Source organism: Balaenoptera borealis (assembly GCF_965194805.1).
Source record: "Balaenoptera borealis genome assembly, chromosome: 12".
Classification (NCBI taxonomy): Eukaryota; Metazoa; Chordata; class Mammalia; order Artiodactyla; family Balaenopteridae; genus Balaenoptera; species Balaenoptera borealis.
Window position 1 is genome coordinate 51,002,660 of NC_138869.1, and position 16,018 is coordinate 51,018,677.

The 16,018-nt window shown below is 40.9% G+C and overlaps 1 protein-coding gene across 3 annotated transcripts in view; it reads right to left on the minus strand.

Annotated features, from left to right (window-relative positions):
* Positions 1 to 16,018, minus strand: part of ANO10 (anoctamin 10) — a 235,325-nt gene that overhangs the window by 196,605 nt on the left and 22,702 nt on the right. For all 3 annotated transcript variants that reach the window (XM_082348547.1, XM_082348549.1, XM_082348548.1), the window contains exons 5-9: positions 10,622 to 10,741; positions 7,753 to 8,322; positions 6,294 to 6,349; positions 3,839 to 3,913; positions 761 to 943 (exon numbers count right to left, since the gene is read on the minus strand). In XM_082348547.1, the coding sequence (XP_082204673.1) occupies positions 761 to 943; positions 3,839 to 3,913; positions 6,294 to 6,349; positions 7,753 to 8,322; positions 10,622 to 10,741 (1,004 nt within the window). The remainder of the gene's footprint in view (positions 1 to 760; positions 944 to 3,838; positions 3,914 to 6,293; positions 6,350 to 7,752; positions 8,323 to 10,621; positions 10,742 to 16,018) is intronic.

Below are 16,018 nucleotides of genomic sequence, written 5' to 3' on the forward strand. Positions count from 1 at the left end.
AGCCAAGAAATTCAGGAATCAGGAGACTCATTCATTCATGATGAAAACCAAGACTATGAAAGTTTAACAATAATGGACCCTCACTAAAGGATCTATTTCACTAAGAAGAATATCACACCCAGAAGGAAGGGGCAGGATATAAGAAACAATGACCTAAAGCAAACATGACCCCAACACCTGACCCCCTCAAAAGAGATATACCGAATGTAGTCAGAACTCAGTAAACATTTGCTAAATACATGTTTAGGTTTAAGAACCTCCAATGACCTACTTGGAGTTCCTAAAAATAATTCAGAAATTCTGTCTTAAAAGAACTATTTTATATTTACCACAGCACTACGTAATTTAAACTATATTATAAATTAATCTTCAGATTAGCATTCCACTCTTAGCGATAGGCTTCAATTTTTTCTTTCAGTTTAAAGTGTCCAGAGCAAACAATGGCTCCACGGCCATCTCACCTCTGCCTTGCTCTGCCGTCTGTGAAACATTCCCACCACCCTCAGCAGAGCAGTCTCGTAATTCACTGGACTCATCCTTTGGATGTTAGGCGTAACTTCTGGTACAAGATAGCAGCATTTTGATACACAGTTCCATCTTTTTAACTTTAAAGTAGTTCATGTTAAGGAAACTGGCTGGAAAGCACTTACAAAATAGTCACACCTGAGACAATGAGTGTTTACTTATTTGTTGTATACAGTCTGGACACGACTGTTATTCACTTTCAATCAATGTTTAATTCAGCAATATTCAAACTTACCAAGTAAGTTCCCATCTCCTTTTCCAGAACGACCTGTTCATATAATGTAGCATCGATGTCTGCCTTTAAAGCTTGCACCTTCTTCTTTACCTTCACATGCTGCTTCTTTTGGAGCCAGTAAGGAAGAAGAGATTCTACAATTTGGTTAAAGATCTGGGAGGTAATCAGGAGAGTAGCCAAGCTCTAAAGAGAAGCACATAAATGATATTTGGCAATGTGGCTTAACAAAACCAAAGCATGTGTATAATTATGCAGTAAAAAAAAAGAATCTTCAACAAATAGTATACTATTATGTTATAAAAGCTAGTATTGGAAAAGCTAGGTGTTAGAATGATGTTTCTAATTTATTGTTTTTTCACAGGAAAGACAGACTAAAATACAAAAAGATTATAATTAAGATTATAATAAAAAACTGGTTATGAGTCGGTAGGAGAACAAATTAACTTGAAATTGTGTTTTTTATTATCTCATCCTGGCTGCAACATGTGAGTCTAAATGATGTCACCAACTTTGAAAAAAGTTTAGCCACAACTTATTATTATAAAATTAATATATCCTCCCTCACTGTAGAAAAACTTAAAAGATAGAAAAAAAAGTCACCCTTAATTCCACAACCATGTCAGAACCACTACTAACGTTCTAAATTTTTTTTTTAAATTAATTTATTTTTTGGCTGCATTGGGTCTTTGTTGCTCTGCGCGGGCTTTCTCTAGCTGCGGCGAGCGGGGGCTACTCTTCATTGCGTTGCGCGGGCTTCTCATTGCAGTGGCTTCTCTTGTTGCGGAGCACGGGCTCTAGGCGCACGGGCTTCAGTAGTTGTGGCTCGCGGGCTCTAGAGCGCAGGCTCAGTAGTTGGGGTGCACGGGCTTAGTTGCTCCACGGCACGTGGGATCTTCCCGGACCAGGGATTGAACCTGTGTCCCCTGCATTGGCAGGTGGATTCCTGACCACTGCACCACCAGGGAAGTCTCCTAAATATTTCTTTATAATCATATGTAAAAATAAAAGTAGAATCATCCTATATATAAACAGCTTTGTAGATTTCTTTTCTCACTTACTATATTGTGAGCACTTTCCCATGTCATGAATAATTCTTTTTTACTTAGCTCATGCACTGTTGTTGAATTTAAGTATTATTCCCAACCCCGACTATTATAAATGCTGCCCCTTACCTACGTACATGAATCTTCACCCCACATCTGATGATTTACTAGGGATGGATTAACGTTCTTGGCAAAGTTGCCCAAGTAGTTCCCAGAGGTACTGTGTCAATTTCCACTTTCCCCAGATAGGTATCAGTGTTTCCATCACAAACCACCTTAGCTGATATTAAAATTCTATGTTTTAAAGAGACTTCCCCCATCCCCCTGTCCCCTGTTAAATAAAGGAGATTCTCTAAATTATAAGAAATGAGGAGTCATACCTCACTAATACAATAATGGTGGGATTGGAAAAGGTATGTACATCTAACCTATCGATTTCAAATGTAGTATTTTCAAAAATAATTTTTTAAATACTAAGAACACAATATTTACTTTTATGCAAGCTCTTAGAACCGTAACTACAAAATCTTTTAACTTTCTCTGTTATACAAATTTTTAAATTCCTTGAAAAATGATCCCAAGCTCTCATATAAAGATTAAGAAGCCTAGGCTTTGAGACTCTGCTCACTAACAATCACAGTATATTAAAACCAGGAAGGAAGAGCCCTTACTGGTAGGTGGCTCAAGTATAAAAAAGAGAAATTAGAAAGCAATAATTTATTATTCACTATTATCATGTGATCCAGAAATGGTAACACAACAAAATATGTCATCTTTCTTAAACATTTCAGAAACAATACAGCAGTGCATAGGATCTGCTGGTCTCTAAAGTTCAACAACTTATTAATTTAAAAATGAAATGTGTGGGACTTCCCTGGTGGTACAGTGGTTAAGGATCCTGCGGGGGCTTCCCTGGTGGCACAGTGGTTAAGAATCCGCCTGCCAATGCAGGGGACACGGATCCCACTTGACACCGTCTCCCCTGGTCTGGGAAGATCTCACATGCCGCGGAGCAACTAAGCCCGTGTGCCACAACTGCTGAGCCTGCGCTCTAGAGCCCACGAACCACAGCTGCTGAGCCCATGTACCACAACTACTGAAGCCCAGATGCCTAGAGCCCGTGCTCCACAACGAGAGAAGCCACCGCAATGAGAAGCCCATGCACTGCAATGAAGAGTAGCCCCCACTCGCCGCAACTAGAGAAAGCCTGTGCACAGCAACGAAAGCCCAACACAGCCAAAAATAAATAAATAAAATAAATAAATTTATTAAAAAAAAAAAAAAGAATCCACCTGCCAATGCAGGGGGCATAGGTTTGATCCCTGGGCTAGGAAGATCCCACGTGCCGCAGAGCAACTAAGCCCGAGCACCACAACTACTGAGCCTGTGCTCTAGAGCCAGCGAGACACAACTACTGAGCTCGTGCACCACAACTACTGAAACCCACGCACTCTAGGGTCCGCGTGTCGGAACTACTGAGCCCACGTGCTGCAACTACTGAAGCCCGCATGCCTAGAGCCTGTGCTCTGCAACGAGAAACCACCGCAATGAGAAGCCCGTGTGCTGCAACGAAGAGTAGCCCCCACTCACCACAAGCAGAGAAAGCCTGCATGCAGCAATGAAGACCCAATGCAGCCAAAAATAATAAAATTAAATTAAATTTTAAAAAAAAAGAAATGTGAAAGAACTATTTAAGGTTATACCATTACTTGAGACACACACAGAAGTTCAATTAATGAACACATTTTGCTGTTAAAATTGCTCTTACAAGCTTTGATATGAACTCTATATTTGATTTTGTGCTCTACATGATTTATTTTGCAAGTTGGTTAGCTTCAACAAATTTCTTTCCAGTTGAGTATAATACACGGTGCAATTGTTAATGGTTGTTTATTTAGAATTGGGCTTAGAAGTACACAAAATTTAATAATTTTATTTATAAAGATAGTAATGGGAAGACAATTACATTACCTGAATATAGGAAACCACATCTAAAACCTAAAAAATTGATACCTTTCTGTTTTTTCACACTCACCTGACGCAAAAGCTTCATATCCCTCAGGACAAAGGCAATGTAGAAGAGTGAGGCAAAGCAATTTAAAAAGTTGAACTGCCAAAAAAAAAAAGATAGCAATATTTAATATTGCATCACAGTACTTCATTACAACTATAAAAATCACATTAAAAAACGTAATGAGGGACTTCCGGTCCAGACAAGGTGGCTTGGACGTGTTTCTCCTACTCCCCCTCGCTAAGCACATCTATGAACTCGAAATATCGCGAGAGGCAACCAAAGGAGAGCTCTGAAAGGTGCTAAGAGGAAGAACAGGTTTGGGACCCCAGGGCTGAAGGAACAACACAGCACCAGCGCATCTTACGTCCCTACTACTTTCTTACAAAAGAGAGTCCAAGGCCCAGCATCTCCCACCCCCAACCTAGTAACCCAGGCAGCAGGGAGGCACATTCCTGCCCACCCCGCTCAGAATAGGAGTCCTGACAACGGGCAAGCCCAGAAGCACTAACAGGGAGACTGACGAGGACCCCCACTAACAAGCTGCGAGGGGATGTGCTCTCCCTCCCTTCCGCCCTGCCACTCCCCTGCCCCACGGAGAGATACCGGGTGGGGTGGCCAGGCAGCACCAGAAGGGAGGGCCCTGCCCCAACAAGCAGTCCAGCCCTGGAAGCCTCTCTGTGCCAAGGGACCTGAGATCCCCACGACCCCCAGAGAGACACCTACGTAGCCGAGGGGCACTAGCAAGAGAGATCAGCCAGAACAACCAGCCTGGCCCGGGCAGCATCTTTGTCACCATGGGCCTGAGACTGCCCTGCCCAGACACATGGTTCAGGGGTAGGGGTGCGGGGAGTGGGGTGGAGATCCCACCACAACAGGTGCCATTTCTTCAAGTAGTTCCCCTGCTCAAGAGCCTGCCATTGCCCCCAGGACTGATGGGCTTCCTTCCTGCCCCCCAGCCGCACGCTGGCTACTTCCTCCTGTGCGGCATCACTTTCCGAGACAAAAGACTGCTCTGTGCACAGCATGACCACTTCATTAGTGAGGGAAGTGGGAGTCACTGGAGAAGGGCATATTGTCTGTATTACTGTGTACCACAATGTGGCCACAGGGTAGGGGGAGGTAGGGGTAGGGACGGGGGTGCTGAGTTAGAGTAGAAGTTGAAAAGCAAAAGCTCGGAAGGCTGAGAAACGCTCTCCGCACAAGACTGAAAAGGAAGGGAGAGAGCTAGCACACACAGTGGAGGACGAACACACTCTAAGGGATGAGTCTCTTTACAAGACAGTCACCTGACATTGTATCTGGCACCATCAGAGAATAATCAAGTCTTACAAATAACTAAATTCTTTAAGACAAATGGAGTGTTTTACCTCTAAGGGCAAAAGCTCCATATTGGGATCTTTTTGGATGAAGCTTTTAATGCATTACACGTTCTGCTGCTTGTTTTCTCACACAGAGAACACAGAACGGAACATCCCTGCTGACTCAGCACCAACATTTTGAATATAAATTATTTTACACGGCTAGAGTGAGGCCTTCGGAGCCTTTTTAGATATGGATGGCCGCTTGCCCCTTTTCTCATGTCCAAATTGCTGAAATTGTTGAATTCTCATTACCTATTTATGAGAGGTTTTCCATTTCCTTCCGGGCTCTTGCCTCTATAAATTTACTTCCAGAAACCTAATCACCTTCCTAATGGTGGTTTCTCATCTTTTAAGGATGGAAAAACGAGATAAATAAGCTTCTCAGAATGACTTCTACAGCTGGAACAAAGGCTCTTTCTAAGCGAGGGCCTGGGAGTAAAGTACATGGACGGGGTTAAATCAATTTCAGTGGATAGTTCAGAGGACTCCTGATGCACTCTTCCTTGATTCTCAGCTATGTTACAGACGGCTGAGGTAATCTCCGGATAAACAAGGTGATTTCAGGCGGTACCTCTTTGTTATTTCTAATAATGGTGGGAAGAGGCATAATGTGTGCGCTTTTACACAAACAGCAAGCAGGTTACACAGTGCCTTCCCTCCATCCCTTTCCTCCTACTCTTCGAAACATGCTGGGAACCTCTTGGGACTTTGGAAATGTCTTAGACAAAATTTTTAAAAAATAATAATTTAATGCTCCATCACTAAACAGAAGGTGGATAACTGGAAGGCTTGCTGAAAAATGAAACATTCAAACCCAAGTCACCGAAAGGAAAATAATAGAAACGTGTCTATAAAGTAGTTTTTTTAAATAATTGGAAATTGGCTATAATACTGATTTCTACGTTTAAAGTCTTATACCATGTGCACATTTGTAATAAGACTGTTGAACGTTTATGTAAACACACATTAATCAATCCTTGCCTACTTGGACAGAGTATATTAACTACCTGATGCCTTAAATCGGAATCAAGTCTTCATATTTATACTCCTAAATATTAAGTAGTATGTGTTAGTTTCAAAAGTACAATGGACTTGTATATAAAAGATCTACTTACCACTAACACTTTCAGAATTAGGTGATTCTGGTAGGCAGATTCCAATCTGTGATTCTCTAAAATATTAAAAAGGAGAGGTAATGTCTCTCAGGTAAGAAAGCAGAATGGGAGCATTGTCATGAAGTAATGTGAGACTTGTGCTGAGGGCAGAGATGTTCAAAAACAGAGCCTCAGTCAGTAAACGCGCCAGGCTACTGCTCACCACCAAGAACATCAAACAAAAAAGAAACTAAATTTAAGACACAGTTTTCAAGATACTGCAATAGCACCGTGGTCCGAAATTATTTTTTGAATATTACTGCAATAAAGAAATGTAGTAAGTGTTGGCAAATGATCCCACAGTTACCAGAAAAAGACACTGTATCAGCGGTAATAGCAAAACTGAGAGCAATCTCTAAAGAGTAGGGTAATAAATAAAGTTTATAAGGATTATCTTAAAAGGAAACTCAAATTTCCACCCTAAGAAAAGGAGACACTGTGCAGGTCCCAAGACAGCAGGGCAAAAGGACAAAAAAGGAAGATTCTGAACAGAAGTATCACCTTGCACAGAGAGGCAATGTTCGGCTGACCTGGATTTGAACGTCAACTCAGCCACTATCTGACCTTGGGCAAGTCACTTAACCTCCTGACACTCAGCCTCCTTGCCTACAAAACAGGGCTGACACCACCCTCCTCCCAGGGTCACCGTCAGGATTAGACATACTACCAAACCCCAGCATCAGCTCAAGGAAAGCACTCAATAAATGGCAGCTGTCGTTATTTGACTAACAAAAAGAATTTAAAATACCTTTCTGGTCCATGAAGTTAAGGCCTAGACTTCTTCCTAGGGATTAATATAACCTATTTATTTGTTTGAATGAATAAATTAATTAATGAGTGAATGGCCCATCAAGACCTTTTCAAAACTATAACCAAGTTCCTCTTTTACTACAGAGACAGACAAGAACACCTGCCTTCACTGAGTTCAATGGCAGGCCCCACACAACTACACAACTGGTTTTCAGATCCCAGACATAGTTCTTTCAGCCAGAGTATTGTGGAGATAATTCAACTGATTTTATCCTTAGCATAAAACACGATACAGTATTAGGAGCACAGGTTGGACCAGCCTGGCTCTACCATTTGCTGCCTAAACTTTGTTAATTCTCAGTATCTTTAGCCATAAAATCGTGAAATAACTTCTATTTCATGGTGTCCTGGGCAGGTGAAAATGAGGAACTATGGATAAAGTGCTTAGCAGGGCACCTTGGACATGGTAACTAACAATAAATGAGAGCCGTGAGAACCGTGACCTGGAGATCATCAGAGCTCCCAGAGCCGATGACTTTTCCTTATGTCTCTAGAATGAGCCCAGAGCAACATCTATCTTCTTTGCAAGGTAGCAGTTACATGAATCCTATGATCGAAGCAATATTTCTTATAGGCAAATAAGACATAAATTCAAAGCACTGAGTCTTACCCCATGAAGTTAAAAACTCGGCAGCATATCGATAGAGGCGGTTCATGATCTCAATCACGATGGCATAGATGATGCTGGGCACATACAACAAGATACTGGTCCACTCGGACCTGCTGTTCTCATGTAGATCCAAGGCCCAGGCCTCCATGTCAAAGTAAATCATCATGACAAACAGAGAGGAATAGAGACAGAGGCACACAAACGGCAGGGAGACCAGGTAAATGCGCAACTGTCTCTTGTAGCTGGGGTACAGTGGTTCCTCCCTGCCGGTGACGGAATTGATACCCAGGACCCCGTGATATCCCGGCCGGGGCTCCTCAAACTGTCTCTTCATGACCAGGGTCCCCCACCTGTAGGTCATACTGGCACAGCCGCGCTTCCACACTTCCAGGATCACTGTGGACCAGATCAGGTTGAACGAGGCGAAGACCACATACTTGTCATAGTTTTCCCACACAAACAGGTAGTAAGGTAGCCCAAGGACTGCCACAGGGATTAAGGCAAAAGTGAAATATTCCAAAAATCCAAAGTAAAGAGCGATTGTTTCTCCAAAGTAGCCACGAATACTATCTACAACGAAAGGAAAAAAAGGACCTTAAGTCCCGACTGGCAAAGACTTGATTTTTTAAAAAAATCATTTCAAGTAAGCTTATTCACTTTTTTACTTAAGTGGGGATCATTTAAAACCCTTATTTCCCAATCGGTGTGTGATGGTACATCCATCCTCCATGAAGTACAAAGACCTCGCTTGTCTCTATAGCAATAAGCCTGACACTTCCCCCAGCTCAGGGCTCAGGCCACATCTGCTGGGGCTGCTTCGGGCCTGCTTCTCTTCACCTTCTCATCTGGTGGATGCCTTCTTCACAAGGAAGAACTCACCTCGGGCTCATCCTCAATCTCCAAGGTCCTAGTTTAAATTCAGCCGTGGCCAATGAACCATCTTAATTTGGGGGTTTACTTTATGCTCCCCACTTTTCTCTCCCTTTAATACTAGAGTTATAGAGGTTATTTTCAAAGAAGACTCCTCCTCCACAGTATCCTGCTCCCCCCTACTCAAAGCTGTAAACTTTCATCAATATGTCACAGCAAACTTTTCAATACCCTGAAGAAAAATTATGCAAAAGCATAAAACAATATTCTACACATTAACTGTTAGAATACATGGAATACATTTATCTATACTTTCATGTAGATAAATGCACTGGACAGAAGAAGGGCCAAGCAACATCGGCTAGCTAACCCAAAAGAGGTCATGAACACTGTGTCCTTTGCCGGCCACATCTACATGGGTGACTGCCTAGATTGTAAAAGCATCTTGCACTGGGACCAAGGTGGGATGCAGTGGGTGAGGGAGGTATAATAGAGTTAGTATTTCTTGGTTAATTACATGAAGTTAAAACATTGTGTTTTTTTCTTTTTTTTTTTTTTAAGATAATGTGTCAGATCAGTCTATGTGGATGGTTTAGAGTAAACAGGGATACTATTTTCCCCTATCCTTAATTCTTCTACTAACTCAGGAGCATGTTCAAACAGTGGGTATGATGAGGTAACCTCAAATCAGAATCAGGTTACAAGAGAGGCCGCGATAGTGAGAGGCCCACGCACCGCGATGAAGAGTGGCCCCTGCCTGCCACAACTAGAGAAAGCCCTCGCACAGAAACGAAGACCCAACACAGCCATAAATAAATAAATAAATATTAAAAAAAAAAAAAAGAATCAGGTTAAAAGATTAAAAAAAAAGCCACTCATGGTCCTTGGGCTCCAAATCAGACCACCTCTCTCTTTTGACCTCAGGGAGAAGTTCAAAATTTTCCTGAGCCCCAGCTACTATCTTCAGTCCCAGCACTCCTAGAGGCCTCTAAGCCACTACCACACCCATGCTCAGCCTTCACCGTCAACTCACTTTTTCCCCCTCACTTTCTAAGAAGTAGCTACTGGATACGGTCACTCACAAGACCTAGAGGCAATATTTAAATTTACTGCCACCTAAATGCTAAACAAGGTGAAAAAATGTCCTAAGCGTAACATAAAATGACTATTACATCACCTGGAACTATCAAAAACAAACATTTTTCCTTTCAAAGAATACAAGAAAAAATTCAAAATGCAATTTCAAAATTTGACCTTAAAAATGATTTATGTTCACTGTTACAATATTATAATAATTGTTTTCAGAAATGGCAATTAGAAAGAAAATTTGAGAGGAATTCCTTTAAACAAAGTCAAAAAGGCAATGTCCTTTAAAGAAAAACTGATAGTAAAGCTTATGGTGAAAACTACCATCTTAAATATAATCCTTATGCTTAAAAGACATAACTGAACCAAAAAAACTTGAACATCCATATTGACAGAAGTTTACACAGAGTAATGCTCAACACACACCGAATAAATTAATGGTTATTCTTCTGTCTTCAGAGAAAATGGACAGTTCCAGTAATGCACACCAAGATCCTTATACACTACCTCAAAAGATGTTTAGGCCTGCTAGTCTGCCACTAAGAATGAGCGCAGCTTGGCCCACTGATTAGCTCTAAAGAAACAGAAATTTTCAAACACAAAATATTCACGGTCAAACTAGATTCTTATAAAGTATGTTCTACAACAAATCTGACACGTACTCATGAAGGCCACTCTGGGTTGCCTGTATCGTTGGTGAAATTCAGTAACAGCCTGTAATTCCATTCATCTAAAATGGTATCAGAAATAAAATAAACAAATAGGTCATGTAACCCCTCTATCCTCCTCACCAATTTTTTGCCCACGTGCAGCTGGTGAGCCCTACCCAGCACAGCGTTAAGTATCTACCCAAGAGGGAAACCACCACTGCTGCGTCTTCCTCTTCTCTAAGAGAGCAGGCGCTGACACATACCTATAGGCTGATACTTTAAGGTAAACCGAGTATACCAGGTGTCCTCCAGCTTCTTCAGGGCTTCATTGTCATGCAGTGGAAACACCTGAATCACGATGCCAGATGTCAGCAGCCTCCTCACTGCGGAAGGAACACATGAGACGGGTTTGAGATTGCTCATGATACGCTTCATCAAATGCTACCCAAACTCTCCAGGAAGAGAGAAGGTCTACACAGAGATCAACGCTATCCTGCCTGCTCCCAAGGTGTGTATTCTTCTGTTCTTCAGAATGTAAATATCTTTACTATTTCCTTTGGCTATGAAAGCAATACAAGTCGATGTAAAATTTTAAACCTTACAGAAAGGCACAGGTTAGAATTTAGAGAGGCCCCTTGTCATTCTCTCCCTTCCACAAAAACATAACCACTGTAAATAGCAATTCAGTGTATAAGCAGACTTCAAAATATACATCCATAAATATTTATTTTAGAAACAAAAGGGATCATTCTGTAATCTTCTCATGTAGTAGTAGTATATGATGAATATTTTTCAATGACAATATAAATAGAACATGAATGACCTTTTTCACAGCGTCATAATATTCCCTTGTATGAAGTGCTATAATTTAACTAATCCTCTATTGAAAAATACTTGTTTCCTTTTTTCTCTATTATAAATAATGTTAAAATTCTTATACATATAACTTTCCCCACCTGTCTACTATTTCCTTGGTACATACACTTAGAAGTAGAATTGCTAGCTCTAAGAGCAGAGCATATGTATCTTAAACTTGGACACATATTACAAAACAGCCTCTAGAAAAAATTTTACCAATCTGTCCTCTCACTACAGTGAAGGTAAGAGAATGTTCAGTTCCTTTCGTTGTTACTGATCCTGAGTACTTTCAAAATCATTTTTACCTTTTCTAATCTGCTAACAAAGGCTTACATTCACAAACAGCAAATATCAAAATAAAAAAAGACTTCCTGCTTCAGCAATCGTTTGGTATGATTTTAACACTTGTGCACATACCTGGGAGATGAGACAGGCTAGGACCTCGGACCCTTTACAAGAGTGTTTGCACCTGGACAAATGTCTCCTCCAGCAACAGAATATGAAGAAATTATAAGGGACTAAAAACTACCTTATGCAGGCCAAGCGCAGTTGGGGCAAATTATGAAAAATAAGATTCAAAAAGGCCACAGACCAACTGCCACTTCTGAGGAGCTGGGAGCAAAAGCAGAGTACTGCACGTGCCCCCTGCACAGAGCACCACCAAGCGGCTGGGCAGACAACCTAAGCCACCCCTCCAGCCTGACCCACCAATCCGCCCCCAGCCTCACCCTATTTAAGGGACCACCTTGTACCTCCCCCAACCCCCGCCCCACAGGAACAAGCAAGGGCACCTGTTACTCTTTTTAGTTCCCTTGTGCTGCAGCATCAGTACCAATAAAGCCTTCGCTGAATTTCATCTGGCCTCTTCACAATTTCTATTGATTGAAGGGTCCAAGGTTGGTTACAGAGAGACAAACAAACTTAACCAAAGACAATATCCCCTAGTGATAATAAATGAAAACGGGGCATTCTCTCATCCATAATTATTCAGAATGACTCACTGGGTAGACAGGTCTTCAGGTCTTTAAGAGGAAATGTGCTCAGTTCATGGAGAACTCAAATGCATGCCCTGTGCCATATGTGGGGAGATGCAGCACTTTCCACGCAAGTTCCTAGCAGCTGTTTTAATCAGCTCATCTCTTCTGAGGGCTGCCTTCCTTATCTCCTACCTACCTTGTTCCCAAAGACAAGTGATGCGCATATCGGGCAGTAGGCCCTTCAATGAGGACGGCAAATAAATATCTGCAGCGTGGAAGAGAAACAAGATTTAAGTATCTGATGTGCAAATACTGCATATAACAAAGAGAGATGGTATTCTCAGGACAGATGCCCTATTATAAAATCTTCAGAGTAATTTAAAAGAAAACCGAACTTCTCAGAAATGAAAAAAGGATAATAAAGAGGAGATATCTGATACTAACAGTAGGAAAAAATATCAATATTATCACTAGGGGATATTGTCTTTCGTTAAATGTGTTCGTCTCTCTCAGATATGTGCACAAGTGTTAAAATCATACCAAACGACTGCTGAAAGCAGGAAGTTTTTTCTGATTTTGATATTTGCTGTTTGTGAATGTAGGTCTTTCTTATCAGATTAGAAAAGATAAAACTGATTTTGAAAATACTCAGGAAAAAGTATGGATCTCAAAAAAAAAAGGATTCTTAATAGATGGTTCTTCTTACAACTATATCTCATGCATAAGTTATACAAAAGAAAAAAGTCTTAAAAAGCTAGGGTTGTGATAAAATCCCCCTTCTCAATAACTGAAAAAGGTATATACTCAAAATATCAACAACTAGGGTAAAAAGGTGTATGGTTTAAGTTATATCAGCCTCTGGTGCTGTCAAGTCCATTTTTAATATATTTTTTTAACATCTTTATTGGAGTATAATTGCTTTACAATGTTGTGTTAGTTTCTGCTGTATAACAAAGTGAATCAGCTATACGTGTACATATATCCCCATATCCCCTCCCTCTTGCATCTCCCTCCCACCCTCCCTATCTCACCCCTCTAGGTGGACACAAAGCGCCGAGCTGATCTCCCTGTGCTATGCAGCTGCTTCCCACTAGCTATCTATTTTACATTTCGTAGTGTATATGTCCATGCCACTCTCTCACTTCGTCCCAGCTTACCCTTCCCCCTCCCTGTGTCCTCAAGTCCATTGTCTGTGTCTGTGTCTTTATTCCTGTCCTGCCCCTAGGTTCATCAGAACCATTTTTTTTTTAGATTCCATATATGTGTTAGCATACGGTATTTGTTCTTCTCTTTCTGACTTATCTCACTCTGTATGACAGACTCTAGGTCCATCCACCTCACTACAAATAACTTAATTTCGTTTCTTTTTATGGCTGAGTAAGATTCCATTGTACATATGTGCCACATCTTCTTTATCCATTCATCTGTCAATGGACACTTAGGTTGCTTCTGTGTCCTGGCTATTGTAAATAGTGCTGCAATGAACACTATGGTACATGACTTATTCTAAAGTATTTCACTGGGTTTTTTTGCAGCTAACATGAGTGAAAGTCAATCACCCACACTGGTTCTGATTCTTAGCTCTTATTTAGGGATGCAGAGCTGTACCTTATTCTTCTATTACTATCTTTTCCAACTACTGTATCAAGTTTTTGAACTTTGAACTGACTTATAACATCTAAATTATTATTTTACTATTTCTAAGCTCTTTTTAAAGAAATGACTCCATTCTGCTATAGAAAACTTTCCAGACAAGCATAAAAAGCCACTTGTATACCTCTAAAACTAAGGCTGCAAACTGAGGGACTCAGAAAGAATATAAAACCGCAAGTCCTAAATTACTGGGCTTCTCTTCACCATCAATGCCAAAAGCATGGTTCTGGTTTCAGCTTCTAAAAATAGAGGTTGTTTTTTTTTTTTTCCAATCCGTCGACTTTCTCATGTCAGTGAAGCATGTAATCAACCTGAGCCTTACCTTCAAAGGAAAATATGATGCTGTGCAGGCCTATTTAAAGAAAGGAACGATTCAAACCAAGATTCCTTCCTTTAAGAATGCTGAATGATCTGCTGTCAAGAACTAGGGTTATAACTATTACAGCCATTTAATAATTAGCGAAACTAACCAAAATCTAATTTAAGGGAGACTGTGAGTAGCCTGGCTTATGGTAGGACCCTCTAAATTAAATAATGCAATAACAATACTAACACAGTCTGTTTAACATGACGTAAAAGTAAAAGCAGAAATCCCTCCCACAACTCCTTCCGGCGTTTCTGTGCAGCAGGGAGGGGCGGGTCATGCTGCCTCCACTCCAGCAGAGGGGTGATCAGCCCGACCGGGAGCAGAGGCCACACAGTGAAGACAGAGTCCCTCTGCCCCTGCAGCCGCTGCTGTGCCCAGCACCCCGCCCAGGGCCCGCCTGCATCTAGCTCTCAGCTGTGAACAGACCAATCCTGTCTTAAAGAGGAAAACACTGCTTCTCAGGGATACCTGTGTTTTCAAAATACATTTTCATATTCCTGCATTGTTTTCAACCCTGCTTAACATAAAGACTGCAAGTATGTACGTGGCAAAAACACAGTGTGTGTGGAGATACACAGATATAGATATATAGATATATGGTGCTGTACCCGGTACTAGACACATACACACACACACACACACACACACATACATCAATGGTTTCACTGTCTTATACGCAAGCCTGCTACATGATATTTACTTGACATCCACTCTATTATTCTCATACGGTCAATAAATAATTTTAGAAGACAGATTATATATGACCACTCTAAAAATCTAACCATTTGTATATAGAAGATATTCAGAAGTAGTTACTGTAATGTTCTAAAAGAGTGGCAATATAATATTAAAGACCTACCACGAGATTGCCATATCCCATCAATCAAAACATCAGAATCATCTGATAGACACTTTGAGACAGAGCTGTTACCTAAGCTAAATAATATCCCTTAGGATAAAGTTAATATGTAAGAAATTCTCTGCTCCCTCAACTCCTCTTTCTAAAGAAAATCTTTCGTTAGGTTATTTGCATGACTACTAACTATTAGGAATCAACAGGCAAAGGCAGTCTGAGGTTATGAAGAGATCATAGCTCACACAGAAAACTGGAAAGGAGATGCCCCTCAAGATGACCGCTGATGACTAAGACACACGTATAACCAATTCCTAGTTCTCCACGTGTTTGCTATTTGATGGAAGAGGGGAGCTCTGAAGTGCGGAGCTCACAGCACCGTCAACTGCCCCTGGCTCGTGTTTACAACCACGCAAGTTGCTCTCTACTTAATGAAAGCTTTCCATCAAAACACAACATTATGACAAATAAAATTATAATCATTGCGTGTAAAATTAACTTAAACCTAAGATAAAGGAGAGTGTCTCTCATGAAAGCCCTGGCCAGCTCCATTTCTATGGATTAACTTCATGAAAATCTAGGATTTTAAGTTACTCTAAGTTCCATTCATTCGAAAATTTGCACGCTGAAAATAGTTCACACTTTCTGCGTATACCATTCCTTCTTCAACCAAATATTATGATCACACTTTCAAAGACACAGAGGAAGAGAATAATGCAGAATTTCAAAATCCAGACTTCCACAACTTTAATTTGATTCTTATCTCAGATGGCATACAAAATTTCAAACGATCCCGACTGAGATGATTTTATTGTTTTCATATTTATTGCAAAAAAGAAAGAGAGAAGAAGGAAGGGAGGGAGGAGGGATCCTTGATTACAAAAGCCTCATCTTGCCCACAAGAAAGTTATTTCTATTACGGCTTCAGGACACCAGACTGGCTACCTACACA